The sequence below is a fragment of the Trichosurus vulpecula genome, chromosome 4, assembly GCF_011100635.1.
Source record: "Trichosurus vulpecula isolate mTriVul1 chromosome 4, mTriVul1.pri, whole genome shotgun sequence".
NCBI lineage: Eukaryota > Metazoa > Chordata > Mammalia > Diprotodontia > Phalangeridae > Trichosurus > Trichosurus vulpecula.
The window spans coordinates 374339373-374354409 of record NC_050576.1 but is presented as its reverse complement, the minus strand read 5'-3'; the positions used below and the strand labels follow the sequence as shown (position 1 = coordinate 374354409).

General features: G+C 36.7%; 1 protein-coding gene across 2 annotated transcripts in view; it reads left to right on the top strand.

Moving 5' to 3' along the window:
* The first annotated feature begins 2187 nt into the window (after positions 1–2187).
* The window catches only part of NALCN (sodium leak channel, non-selective), a 502757-nt gene continuing 489907 nt past the window's right edge, over positions 2188–15037 (top strand). For both annotated transcript variants that reach the window (XM_036757854.1, XM_036757853.1), the window contains exons 1-2: positions 2188–2295; positions 6814–6996. In XM_036757854.1, coding sequence (XP_036613749.1) covers positions 2188–2295; positions 6814–6996 — 291 coding nt within the window. The remainder of the gene's footprint in view (positions 2296–6813; positions 6997–15037) is intronic.

Here is a 15037-nt window from a genome sequence, read left to right as displayed (position 1 = left end):
TTAGGTTACTGCTTCACTGTTTGTTAGCTCTTTCCCAGAAGGTGAAATGAGGTCAAAGCCCAAGCTAGAGGCCAAATTAGCCAGTATGGTGATTGTGTTAGCTGTTCTGGTAAAAGGTTTGTTTGGGGAGCTAAAATGAATGAATAAATGGATAACTGAGAAGTTCTTTGAGTTCAAGAATTTTATATTCCAAGAATGACATGACATTTCAAGGTAAAGGTGCGGCATGTAATAATAAAAAAAAATTCCTCTTTCTTCTCCCTCATTATCCACCCTCCCCACCTCACTCCACCCCCCCAGTGAATCCATAGCTGAAGAAGGGCAGCATGAACAAGGACAAAGACAGCTAGTTTAAGCATCTCTCTTTTTATTACCCCCCTACAATTTTTAATTAATGGTTAATTAGAAAAGGCAATATGACCAGGGTCCTCATTTTTTGGTGCAAACTTAGAGCAGCTGTCTCTATTTATGCCCCAGGATTTTTCTCCATATTGTGTGTAAAATCTTGTGGGGTTTCCTATAAGATTCTGCATTTAAACATGGAGACTTCAAGAAAATGCTGTTTGAAAAGGAATCCCAAATTAAGGCTACCAGATGTCATTTTCTCCACCCCCACTCTGATAAATCAGGGACCTGCCTAATCTGAATATTTTACATATATTTGCATATTCATCTCAAAAATCCCTAACTCCAATTATGTAAAATAAATTAATTAGCACAACTGACTGCAAAGTCCAACCCTAGTATTTGGGGCATGCATGACAGACAAGAAATACCTAACACATTTTAAAACCAATTAATTTGACCACATCTGGGATTAATAGGTATAGTCACATACACATGAATGAAAGCAATTAGGATGAGACCCTCTCACCCCCATGTATACAAGCACACAGAAGAAGACTTATACAATATGGACATCCCCCGTTTCCAAATTTTTTTATTCCTTTTTCTACCTATGATACTCTCTTCTACCTCCCTTCCCTTTGAACTGAAGATTTCACCTCATACTTTACTGAAAAAAAACAAAACAAAACTGATGAGGCACTTTTCTTTCTAGACTGTCCTTTTCTATGTATGGTCTGCTTATCACTCATATAGAAGTGTGAACTGTCCCCTCATGATGTCCCTGTTGCTCTGATCCATACTCATTCCCATAGCAATGGGACAATAAAATAGTATAAAAGCAAGAGATAAAAATCTCAAGGCTTAAAGAACAGATTTTGATGTTTTAAGGATAGGAATTTAAGTGGCCATTCCCATCTTCTCTATAGTTGGTAGATAGGATGCCACATAAAAGAGATGACATTCTTTCTCCAGTGGGCTCATAGCTGGCAGATTGGACTACCTGACAAGGATATTTACCTCAGGTGGTTCCCCCAAATTTGACAACTAAAAAGGGACTATCACTAGGAATTGGCGATATCTAGGAGCAAACTTCTTTCCAGAAAAAAACAAACGAACAAACAAACATTTCTTCCCTACCTGCAGCCCCTGGGCTAATCAGAAAACTTTATGGAAGATTACTCCATTGAGTGGACCCCAACTAGATATACAAACATGTATCTAGAGCAGGGTTTCTTAACTGAGGTTCTGCGAACTTTTTTTTTTTTTTTGCTTTGCAGGCATTTATTTTTGCAGGAATGTGTCTGTTTCATACATCAGGAGTTTTCTTTTTTTAAATAAATTTATTTTTAATTTTCAACATTCACTTCCATAAGATTTTGAGTTCCAAATTTTCTCCCCATCTCTCCCCTCTCCTCACCCCAAGACAATGTGTAATTTGATATAGGCTTTACATATACATTCATATTAAATCTACTTCTGTGAACTTTTTAAAACATGTCTTTGATAACTGTATTTCAATGTAATTGATATCCTGTGTAATTCTAAGTCTTTTATGAATTTAAAAACTTTTTTTTTCTTCTGAGAATGGGTTCATAGGCTTCACTAGAATACCAAAGGGGCCTGTGATACACAGAAAGCTTAGAAACTCGGTTCTGATCTAGAGGTACTTCTTAATATTCACTGTTCTTCAATAGCCAGGGACAATATTTGACAGCTAGGTTGCAATTAACTCATTGGTCTTATGAGCTAAAAGCAATTTTTACTGATTTAAATAGTGCCATTTTCTCTTTTCTTTTCCAGGGTGTTTTAATGTTTTAGCTGACCAAAGTTAATTTCAGCATGCTTAAAAGGAAACAGAGTTCTAGGGTGGAAGCCCAGCCAGTTACAGACTTTGGTCCTGATGAATCTTTGTCTGATAATGCAGATATATTGTGGATTAACAAACCAGTAAGTTGTATTTTTTTTTTGTAGTTGATTTGTTTTTTAAATTAAAAAAATGCAGGTTGTTTGATTTTCATGCTAATGGAAGAAAGATATGGTGCTAGCAATCCAGGACCATTTACATTTGGCTTTGAAGTGAGAATTTATAATTAAATGAGAATACTTGTATGTCTCAAGTTCTGGGAATTCACAACAATTCACATGAAATTTAAAAAAGCATTCTGAATATTCTACCTAGGAAGAATTAGAAAGCTGAATTGCTCAGATTTTTGAAAATATTCTTTCTGTAGCAGTGATACCATCAGACAAAAATGAACCGCCCTCTCAATAAAGTCATTCATTCAGTAAACATATATTAAGTGCCTACTCTATGCCAAGCACTGTGCTAAGTGCTGGGGAAATTAAAAAAAAAAAAGATTAAAGACAGGCCCTCCTCTCAAGAAGCTTACAATCCAATGAGGGAGACAACATGCTAACAAGTATGTAAAAAACAACCTATGGAAAGGATAAATAGGAAATAATTAAAAGAGGGGTTTGGGAAGGCTTCCTGTAGAAGGTGGGATTTCAGTTGGGACCTAAAGGAAGCCAGGGAGGTCATTAGTCAGAGGAAATGAGGGCGAGCATTCCACACATGGAAAGTTTATTCTCCTTATCGAGTTACTATATATTTTTTTATTCACACATTTCTCAAACTGTGAAAGATGATTAAATATTTTATTTTAGGTTCAGAGGTCCTTTTCCACTCTGTAGAATTCATAACAGAATAAAAATAAATAAGATAGGCCATAGCAACATCAAAGCATATAGTAACCAACGTGATCAAATTGATGAGAATGTGAATATAAGATATGTGTGTAATATGAGTAATCTGCCATGTTTGATGGCATATGCATGTATCTCAGAACCAGAGAAAAGTTAAGAATCAATTTGACTTTTAAGATTAATGATATAGTTGGGTATCAGTAATTATGTTTATAAACTATTTTGAAACAGTAAGATGAAAGACCTATCTTATCATGTAAGAGAAAGCTTTCTTTGGTACCCATTTTTTGTATTTCACAGTAAGAAGTTCCAAATATTATATAGGTAGTGAGTGAGCTAGGATTCAAACCTAGACTTTCTGGCTCTAAATCTACATTACACTGTGTTTATAAACTATTCTATGCTGAACTATTTCTAGACTCCTTCAAAAAGGCGAAATTATTGGTAACTTATCTTATATGGACATAAGCACTGTTGTTTTCTTCATGCAAATATTGTAACAGAAAAACATTATAAATCGTAGCCCACTCACCAGTCTGTTAGTATCTGAGATTCCTCAAAGTTCTGACAAGCATTTTTGTTTTTACTTGAGGTGTTATTTTACACAACTGCAGTGTCAGCAGATTGCCAGACCAAGAAACTGGTTTGTCAGTGAGGGTAACATTCAAAATTAAAACAGCTTATGAAAAGAAACTAATTTGTAGATATTATGTTTAAAGCCATGACTGTGTTCTATGTTTTCTTCATTTTGTTGAAATGATGCATTTACTAATACTTTAAAGTAGACTTGTTTAGAATGTAAGTAAGATTTATTATTAGGTGCTTTTTAAAAAGTTTCTCACATTAAGCCATTCAATGTCTCAAGAGAATGAACATGAGATGTAAACTCACACAGTTACTAATATCTATCTATGTATCATGTGTATGTTGATATAGAATTACTATTTCTTTTTTTTTCTTTATTTTGAGTTAAAGTTCTACCTCTTTGAATCTTTTAATTCAAAGTCAGTTATGAAAGTAACATAGCTCAGCACGCATATTTTAAGAGGCCATGAGCATAGAGCTGGACTCCTCAGCTCTTCGGAGCTGTGATTGTGGCTTTCCCTGTAAACATGTAGGAAAGGAATCCTTAGCTCAATACTGCTCCAGTGGAGCAATATAATGTGTCTCTTAAAGGCAGCCAAAAGTTTCATTCTTCCCTTGACTCAGAAGGGACAGAAACTGGAGAAAAGGACTGATGTTTCTTCCCTAATTCAGAAAGATTTTATTTCCTTTGTGCAAAGGTGAGAATCAAGACCATTCTATTTCTTTTGATAGTTGGGGATAAGATTGAACTTAAGAACACATTATACTTTTTAGAATGGATAATTTTGATTCCATGAAATGAAAAAGCTTTTGTACAAACAAAATGAATGTAGCCAAAATTAGAGGGACAGGAAACTGGGAAAAAATTTGCAGCAGATTTCTCTGATAAAAGCCTCATTTCTCAAGTATATAGGGAACTGAGCCAAATTTGTAAAAAAAATAAGAGCTATTCCCCAGATGATAAATTGTTAAAGGATATGAATATGCAGTTTTCAGAAGAAGAAATCAGTTACCAATAGTCATATGAAAAAATCCTCTAAATCACTACTGATTAGAAAATGCCAATTAAAATAATTCTGTGATACCCCCTTACACCTATCAAATTGAGTAACATGACAGAAAAGGAAAATGATGAATATTGGAGGGAATGCAGAAGAAAATGGGACACTAATGCTCTATTGGCAGAGTTGTTAAATAGTCCAATCATTCTGGAGATCAATTTAGAACTATACCCAAAGGGGTATAAAACTGTGTATACCCTTTGACCCAGCAATATTGCTACTAGGTCTATATTCCAAAGAAATAAAAAAGAGGGAAAAGGTCCTATATGTACAAAAATATTTATAGTGGCTCTTTTTGTGGTGGCAAAGGATTAGAAATTGAGGGAATGCCCATCAATTGGGGAATGGTTGAACAAATTGTGGTATATGAGTGTGATAGAATACTGTTGTGCTATAAGAAATGACAAGGAGATGCTTTCTGAAAAACCTGGGAAAACCTATATGAACTCATGCAAAATGAAATGAACAGAACCTGGAGAACATTTATACACAGTAACAGCAATATTGTATCAGTGATCAACTGTGAAAGACTTAGCTACTCTGATCAAGACAGTAATCCAAGACAATTCCAAAGGACCCATAAAAAACAATGCTATCTCCTTCCAGAGAGAGAACTAAATGCAGATAGAAGCATATTTTTTCTACTTCCTTTATTTTTCAAGGTTTTTTGTCTGTGTTTTCTTTTGAAACATGGCTAATATGAAAATGTTTTACATCACTTCACACGTATAATCGATATCAAATTGCCAGCTTTCTCAAGGAGAGGAAAGGAGAGAATTTGGAGATAGAAATTTTTTCATGTAATTGGAAAATATTTAATAAAATAAATAAAATATATTGGAAAAACACTGTACTTTAAAGAAGAGTGCTTGATATACTAATAAAATTATATGGAAAAGAGTAACAATAACAGTAGTTAGCATTCATAAAGTATTTTTTACAAAGTACTTTACATATGTTATGTTAATTGATCCTTGCAACAACCCTGTGAGGTAGGAACTCATATTAGACCAATTTTACAGGTGAGGGAACAGAGAGGAAGAGATGGTAAATAGCTTCTTCAGGGTCACACAAATAGTAAATGTCTGCTGCAGTATTTGAATTCAGATCTTCTTATCTCCAAATCCGGCACTCTATCTGTTCTATCAACAGATTACCCTTGCAAGGTGTCATGTATCATTAATGTGAAAAATGCTAAAAAGGCAAAAGAAAATCTATATATAGTGTTATAATTATACTTATGTTGTCTGGGAATAAACAACACTCATTGGGAAGCCAGGAAGGTTTTAATTATATTTCACATTTATTTGTTCTGAATAAACTGAATAATGTTCTGAATAAACTCCCCTGAACAGAGTACAAGGGAGTACAAGGACTCAGACAGACTCCAGTCCTTTTATTGACTCCCAGTTCGAATCTCCCGCCAGGCTCTTCATTGGCCAGATGTAACCCCCTGAATGCCTATGTCATGCCCTCCTCAAATGTCTTGTTAAGCATGGGTACAAGCCTCTAACCTAACAAGCCACCTAGATTACAGCTCTGATTAGAACCAGTCACCTAACTTACATTCTGCTAAAGTGGGAGGTGGGGGGAGATACTTTCAACTCTGTGGAAACAAAACTGTTTCTACCATTTCTTACATATAGATTTTAAGTTAACTGGATTTCCCCTACATAATAATGAGACAGTGTATAATCTGGCAAATTTTGAATTTGTCTGTTTTCAAATATCTCACTTTTTTAGGTTGTTTTTCTTTTTTAATTTTTAAAAATTTTTATTTTTTCCAGTTGATAGTGTTTTATTTTTCCAATTACATGTAAAGATAGTTTTCAACATTCATTTTCATAAAATTTTGAGTTCCAATTTTTTTTTCCTTCTCCCTCCCCAAGATGGCAAGCAATCCGATATAGGCTATACATGTGCAATCATATTAAACATATTTCCATATTAGTCATGTTATGAAAGAAGAATCCAAACAAAAGGGAAAAACCACAAAAAAAAAACAAAAAAAGGAGAAAATTGTATTTAGCATGAGTTTCAAACATTGGATATTGCATGATGAAGTATATTGCATGATGAAGTCAAATTAAAAATCATTTAACTGCTTTTTTTTCAGTGGGTTCATTCTTTGCTGCGTATCTGTGCCATCATCAGTGTCATTTCAGTTTGTATGAATACTCCAAAGACATTTGAACACTATCCCCCTCTCCAGTACGTCACCTTTACCCTGGATACTCTGTTGATGTTTCTCTACACTGCCGAGATGATAGCAAAAATGCATATTCGTGGCATAGTTAAGGTGAGCTGTTCAATTTTAAAAAAAAATCATATACACAAAAGACATTGTAATCCGAATGGGGATGCTTAATACTATTAGTGTATTTGATTTAGTAAAACTAACTAGCCAAGCCTAATTTCATGTAGTTTATTTTTCATGCCAAATTCCTTGGAGTAAAATAATGATTACTGAGCTTCAGTGAAAATAGAATTGTAAAATTAAAATAGAAATTATGTAAAGTGCATGCATGGCTTGGGGATGGTTGTCAGGGGAAGAGAAAACTGGATGAAGGGCAGCCATTTAGTCAGAGAGAGGCAGGATTTGGGGGGAAAACATCAGCAGCTTGAATTGCTTTCGACATCTGGAGGGAGATTAAAAAGTAGGTGGAGAGAAATGTTTAGACTAGGTCATATTTAAAAGAGGTAAAAATGGAGTGTCTTAAAGTAGAGAAAAAAAGAGAAGTTAGTGCTCTAAGAGCACATTCTAGAGATGATAGAATTCTTGATTTATTTCCAACTGTGGCATGTATTCTGCTGCCTTTAAAAGATTATATTTGTGGTTAATATTTTCATTTAATGCTAAATTTACTCTACCCTTTAAGGATTTGTTACCCTAACACCATTTTTCAGGAAAACTGTTTACTTTGCTTATTATTTTGAATAGAGAAATATTTATGGATAATAGGAAAGGAGATGCAGAGGAGGGGGCACAGTAGAAGAGGTTAAATGAGGGAGGACTATGCAAAGTCACCCAGTTTCAATTTCTCCGCCAGAGTCATCTGGGCCCAATGGCAAGATACATAGATCAGGAGGACTGGAGATGGCACTGGATGCAGTGGGAGACCTTGGCCTTTTTCAGCTAAGGTCTTTAACAGGTCTCAGTTTGAGTGATTAAGGCTAGGGAAGAACTAAGGAAGAGAATGGCCTCTGTTACCCAGTCAAAAAAAAAATCAATCCAGGAAGGGAAGACCCTCAGAGTTTCTGGCCAAAACAGAAACAATTGCTATTTACATTCACTAGCAGTCAGAGCCCAAACAATGACCTAGTGGGGTTTGGCCTAGGACATATTGTTGGCCAATCAATGAGAGCCAGAGTGATTTGGTTTTAAGGCTTAGTCCTTAAGAAAAAGATCTAGCTGGTAAACCCTAAGATATCTTGACAGGGTTTCAGTGATCAAAATTTACATTCCTTTGGACAGAGCACCTGAAGGTAAGGATATGATACCCTAGGTGGACAGAGGGAAGGGAAGGGAAAGAAAGGGGAGAGGAGGGGAGAGGAGGGAGGAAGAAGGGAAGGGGAAAGAGAATGGTCCTTAAGAAAAAGGAGAGACAGAGAGAGAGAGAGAGAGAGAAGGAAGGAAGGAAGGAAGGAGCTATGTTGCCCAACTGACTAGTTATAGTTGGATCCCCAGTTGGGCAGCTCCTACTACTACTCACAGAGGTTGTTGTCTGTCCTTCTTTCTGGAAGAGGATCATGGCATCAGGGTAGAGGTGCCATGACGTGCAAGTGAATTGGATTTAAGTGAGGGAGGGCTGGGCAAAGTCACCAGCCGGGTCTTAGCTATTTAAATATCTCTGAGGTATGGCCAATTTTTGTCTGTCTAAAATCCAGATCCCTTTCAGTCAAAACAGAGAGATGATGAGGGCGTGACCTAGGCCACAAACTCAGGGGTACAGAACCTGTGGCCTCAAGGCCGCATTTGACTTTCTAGGTCCTTGGGTGTGGCTTTTTGACTAAGTCCAAGTTTTACAGAAGAAATTCTTTTATTAAATGATTTGTTCTTTGAAGTTTGGAGTCTGTCAAAGGGTGGCAGTTGAGGACCTAGAGGGCCACATGTGGCTTCAAGGCCCCCTGGTTCCCCACCCCTGGTAGGGTGTTAATGTGTTAACAGGTGTTAACGCCTGGTGATCCCTTTATTAGCATTAACATGGCCTTGTTTCCATTGAAACTCAGCTCAAACTCTGTCTTCTACCTGAAACCTTTCCTTATCTCCCCAGATGCTAGGATCCTTTCTCTCTACCTTTTTATTTGCTTTGTATAGACCTTATATGTATGTATTGTGTCCTCTTTCCTACCCCTATAAAATGTAAACTGGTTGAGGGCAGGACATGTTTCATTTTTTGTCTTTGTGTTCTCAGTACCTAACACACGTAGGCATTTAAGAAATGTTTGTTAATGGATTCATTGTTTCCTCTTCTCTCATTCTTCCTGTCCAATTAGTTGCCAAGCCTGATTAATTCAATTACCTTGACAATATGTCTAATATCCACCAGCTTTCCGCCATTCCCATAGCCACTATTCCAGTTATTGCTTTCATTACCTCTTGCCTGTGCTGTTGCAATACAAACCGTGTTTTTCCTCCACCTTAACTCTCCATGCGGCTACCAAATCAATAATCAATATTCCTAAAATACGTCACTACTTTGTTCAGAAAACAACTGTGGCTTCCTCTTTTTTATAGGATAAAAACCAAACTCCTCTATTTGGTGTTTAAAGCCTTTTACAATCTGGCTTTAGACAAGCTTTCCAGACTTATTTCACCTTACTTTGCCTCACACATTCTATGTTTCAGCCAAATTTGCTAATAGAAGAGCTAGACTTGTAACTATTTCTCTTATATTCCTTTCGAGGGTGTTATGTCCTAGACTCAGGGATATTGCTGGAGCCAGTCAGCTCTTAATGCCTTCCTTGGATTGTTAAACTTTTAGTGTGAGCGTTTACAACTCGGAAATTGGCAAGTGCTACAAATCGGGGCTTGATTTATAGTTTTGTTGATTGAATTGAGAAAGTAAAGGAGAAAATGTTAATTAAAAGCATGTCCTTTGTACTTTTTTATTTAATTTTTTGGGTGATCCAGTTGTCCATCATTTACCAATATGCCCCTGCCTAGGCTGTCTTGTTTCAGCAGATACAGTAACCCATACACAGACCAACTACAGATAAGTGAACGTCTCTGGCTGCCAGGCAGAGAGCGACCATTCTATCTCCAGCCCCTTTGCTTTTGTGTGGGCTATTCCTCTTGCCTGAAATTCACTGGCTTCTTAGGTGCCTTCTCACCTTGTAAATAGTTTCTTCCCAAACTCAGTTCAAGGGCTACTTTCTAGAATAAAGGAACCTATCTAGTTGAAAGCTACCTCACTGCAGGAAATTACAATGTGTCTTCTGTATATTTTTACTTAATTTTCTTTGTGTCTGTGTGAAGGAGAGAAAAAAGAAAAGAGAGAAAGAAAGACAGAGAAAGAAAGAAAGAAAGAAACAAACAAACCTAGCCAGTAAATCCCAAGTTAAGTAGGAAGCTTCTAGCCATTAAAATTTGCCTTCCTTTAGAGAGGAGGAGGAGGAGAAGGAGAGGGAGAGGTAGAGAACCGGCTGAGTTACCCAACTTCCTGGGTCCCCATTCAGGCAGCTGGGTCTACTCACAGGTTGTGTTTATCCTTCATTTTTGAAGAGGACCATGACATCAGGGAAATGACACTTTTTGAATGAGTGCATGAAGAGAGTCTGCAAGAGACCCATCCCTTTATGTGACAGTAATGTACCAAAGTCCTTAAAATGTTTGTTCTCTTAAGCAGGCTAAACATGCCCCTCTTGCCAATCTTGTTTACACTATGGATTTGCTTAGCAAATCTTTTCTTTATAGATAATGCAAAGGTAAATTAAGCCTTGCCTAATCAAACTGCCACAAATGTGGGATTAGTAGAATCCAAACAAATCATCTTTTAAAAAAATAACTATGTGACATACATATGGGAGGGCAATGAATAGAGCTTATTAATGTTTGTTGGAGGAATGTAGTTCATGATTCTTCTGACCAGTTGGGATTTGTTGACATAGGTCAGTGGTCATGAAAAGATATGGAAACTGGAGCCCATTGAAGTGAAGACTCTACCCTTGCATTTACCTTTTAGGAGTCACTCTGTAAACTAGTAATCTCTCACTCTTCTACACAAGGGTACTGTGTATGCATTCTAAGACATAATACATTAGGCTAGAGGCTGAGTGATCTTTATTAGGCCTAGCTTTGCTATGCATTGCAGATTTTGTATCTATCTAATAGTTTAGAAGTAGATGTAGTGTATCAGTGGTGGGATTCAAATGAATTAACAACTGGTTCTCCGTGAGCCAAGGCACCACCCCACCCTCTTGCCTCCCACCCCCTCTAACACCCAGTTTGTGGAACTAAACCTAAAATTACGTACATGTTCTCCTGAACTGATGAGAACTGGCTGAATCCCACCACTGAGTGTAGTGTAGCATTAAGCTGTACAGTATTACAGCTGTCCACCTATTAATTGACTGGCCATGAAAACGTATCACTATTTGTTTCATAATGATGCTATAAGGATCAGTGTGGTGATATTCATGAAATGAATTGTTCTGAGAAAAGGGGCTCCATAAATCCAACATATTGTTATTATGGCTGTTACTATTGCTGTCATTTTTATTACTATTACAATTCTCAGAGATCCAGTGTAAAATGAAAGTATTTTTCTCTGGTAATTTCATGACTCCAAATTTAATTTCACCAAAAATTTATTCAATGACAGTTTGTAAAGCACTAGGGTGGCTTCTGGGTGAGTTTCAAAGTTCAAATAAGGCATGTGTCTTCTTATGACACTTACAGTCTGATAGAGGGATACAACCTGTGAATACTTGTGATAGAAAAAATTTTCTTCAGTAATTCAGTGATCCATGCTTTCATATGAATAGGTACTCCTTTTTCTGATGGACATCAAGATGTGCCTACCCCCACCCTCCAGCCCCAGTGCTACTAGATGTTTTCCAGCATTGCTATGCTCCTCTCCACTCATTCCATACCTCCCTAAAATCACTGATGGCCAGCATTCTGGTCATTAACTTCTCCAAACGTGGCTAAGTTGGCCCTCAGATAACAGACATATGGTCCATCACTGGGCTTATGCTCGAATCCCTTCCATCTTGGTAGGATTTTTCAATTAGGAATCCACTAGCATAGTAGCCTTAGAGAAACTATAGTCACCTTCATTACACAATGAAATACCATGACAGTGACGAAACAAAATAATAGATGATAAGTATGTCCAGTAAGAGAGGTACAAATCATGTGCTGGGGTCTGAGGACCTCTTTAATTACTGGAGAAATCAGGAAAAGCTTCTTACCAGAGGTGACCTATGAATTGGCCTGTAAGGAATTAACAGGAATTTATCTGCAGAACTATTCCAAGCATGAGAGAATAGTACGAACAAAGGCATGGACATGGGAAAGTGTGGGGGTCTCTGGACTCAGTTTGGTCGGAGCATGAAATACATGAAATGGTATGAAATAAATCTGACAAAGTAGGGAGGTACTTATGTATGGAGGGGCCTTGAATACACAGCAAAATAAAATTAACTTTACTAAGGAAGCAATAAGGGACTGTTGAAGTATTTTGAGAAGAGGTGTAAAATTACCAGATGGTGAGACTAGAGGAGGAATAGAGAAGAGACAGGAATTCTTACTATGAAAGATACACCCATACATACATACAGAGAAAGAGAGAGTCAAGTCATCATGATCTCATGCTTGGATGACTTCCCTGCTGAAGAGAGCTCATGGAGAGGAAATTCATTCCCCAAAGGAAGTGCTTCGCAACTTATCATCTTAGAGTTGTGACAATGAGAAGTTAAGTGACTTGCCCACAGTTCCATAGCCAAATATGAGTCACATACTGAACTCAGACAGGCTACCCTAATTGTGAGGCTGAGCCTCTATCAACTATACCATGCTGCTTGATATGTTAAAAAAAAAAGGAAAACAAAGAACAACCCTTAAACCATCATTTTTCTTAGACAATGGAAATATGACATATTTCATATCTTGTATTTTATTACATAGAATAGTTTGTATGTAACGATGTATACATTTCATAAGTATGCAAACATGCAGATATTATTGAATTAATAAGTGCGTAGTCAATCATTATGCTACACAATGTCTGCTTCAATGTTTAATTATGAGGTATATTATCTTTAATAGATAGATATTTAGTGACTGTACACCACAACAAAATTACATTGCGTTTTGATAGGCTGATGAGTAAAATTACCACATATATCCTCAGGGAAAAATCATTTTCAATATGTCTGATGTTGTAACCAAATTAATTGGAAACAGAAAGGAAGTACACAGCATGGGGTCATCCCCTTGATGACCAAGGGGGAAATACAGTGGCTAAAGAAGCCCTCAGTTATAATTACAAAGAGCAGAATTACTCTGCCTTGTTAGTGAAGGGTATTTGGAAAAGATCTAGTGAGGTAAGGATTCCCTGTTGATATGCCTATTATGTACAAGGCACAGTGCTCGGCATTGGTGAAATGAAGGAGAAAAAAGAAAACCTTTTACCTCAAAGAACTTATAGCCTACTAAGCAAAAATAACAACCAAATAAGTAAATGTGAATAGAAATAAATTAATTCCAGGGATGGGATGACAGAACAGTTACAACTGAGGGGAATCAAGAAAAGTCTCCAATGGGAAGAAATGGGTGTGTTCAGTTTTGCTAGAGATAAGAAATTCCCAGAGCCAGAGGTGAGGTGAGAGAGAAATCCAGAGATCCCAGATGACCTGTCCAAGGGAAAGAGGTAGGAAATGGAATGAAGTGCTTAAGAAACAGCAGTGAACCATTTTGGCTGGATTATGGAGTATGTAAAGGGGATAAATGAGGTAATTCTGAAAATACAGGCCGGTGCAGCTTGTATGGTGTGTTTTTCCAGGCACCTGGTTTTACTGCTGAAATGAGTGGTGTATAAATAAGGGAACATAATCTCGCTGTTCTCCTGTATTTATTCCCTGCCCTTTCCTTACCACATTTAAACAGTAAAATATTTGCTCCTGTGGAAAAATCATAGCTGTTTCCTTTTAGTTACTTCATTGGAGAAGAAAACATTTCTCTGTAGAGTTACCTGGGAAATGAAAGTGAGAAATTTTCATTTTTCACCATTTTTAAAGTACCTGAGTTCTAATCTTTAAAAAGAAAGAGAAGGGAAATAAAAAAAAAACCATCATCTAGAATTAGCCCACTTTTTATATCTCTGACACAGAAATGAAAATAAGTTCAATTTGTGGTGTATATTTTATATTAGCCAGTCATTTATTAAATGTTTTAACAATGAAAAGAACAAGTGTTTTGCTAATACTACAGCTACAGAGTAGATCTGTGATGAGATCAGCCTAAAATTTATATTCCTTTCAATAGTGCAGAAAATAACCTTTCCTTGCCTGACCACCTAATATAACTCTAGTCTGTATCTTGACATAAATCCAGCCTCACAGGTTCACCCAGTGTCCTGGGGGCTTTCCTTAATTTCTCTTGAGATGATGATGAACCAAACAGACCATGTATTAGTTATCCTTCTCCTTCACCAAGTCGTCTTCTTTCAAGATTACAAATATCAATTATTGGTTTTAATCCAACAAACCTTTATTAAGTGCTTACTGTATGCAAGAAACTGCTTTCCTTGTAGCTAGGTTCCACATGTGAAATTCTCCTCAAATACTCTAATATCTAAGTGCATCAACCTCAACTCTCTTAACTTTTATCTTTATTCTAGTCCATCCACCCACAGGGATGGTTGTTCCCTCCTATTAGATATAGACGTATCTCAAATAGAGAGATAGATAGAGGTAGATATCTACCTCTGTCATTCTGAGATCCTTTACTCTTTTGGGGGCATGGTATCTCCTTGTTTGTAACATTGCAGCCTGCTCTTGTACATCAAAGACTTTTCTACTTCCATTTGGGTGATCTTTAACTTAAGTTCTTCAGGAACTATGGCCTTTCAGCCATATAATAGTGCCAGAACATTGTTATTAAAAATTTTAAACTCTGTTTCAGAAAAAAGCTTGGGGATCATTAAAATAATTTTATATTTTCCTGTAGGCAATATAGCTCACTCTCTTCTCCTATTCAGATCTAAGCCTAGTTCATTGACTGTGTAAATGAAAGCTATAACAGCCTAATAGACAAGTTTGAGAGCCTGTGTCTATCAAAGAAATAATCACTTAATGGATGAGCTTTATAGGTTAGCCAACTTAACCACATATCA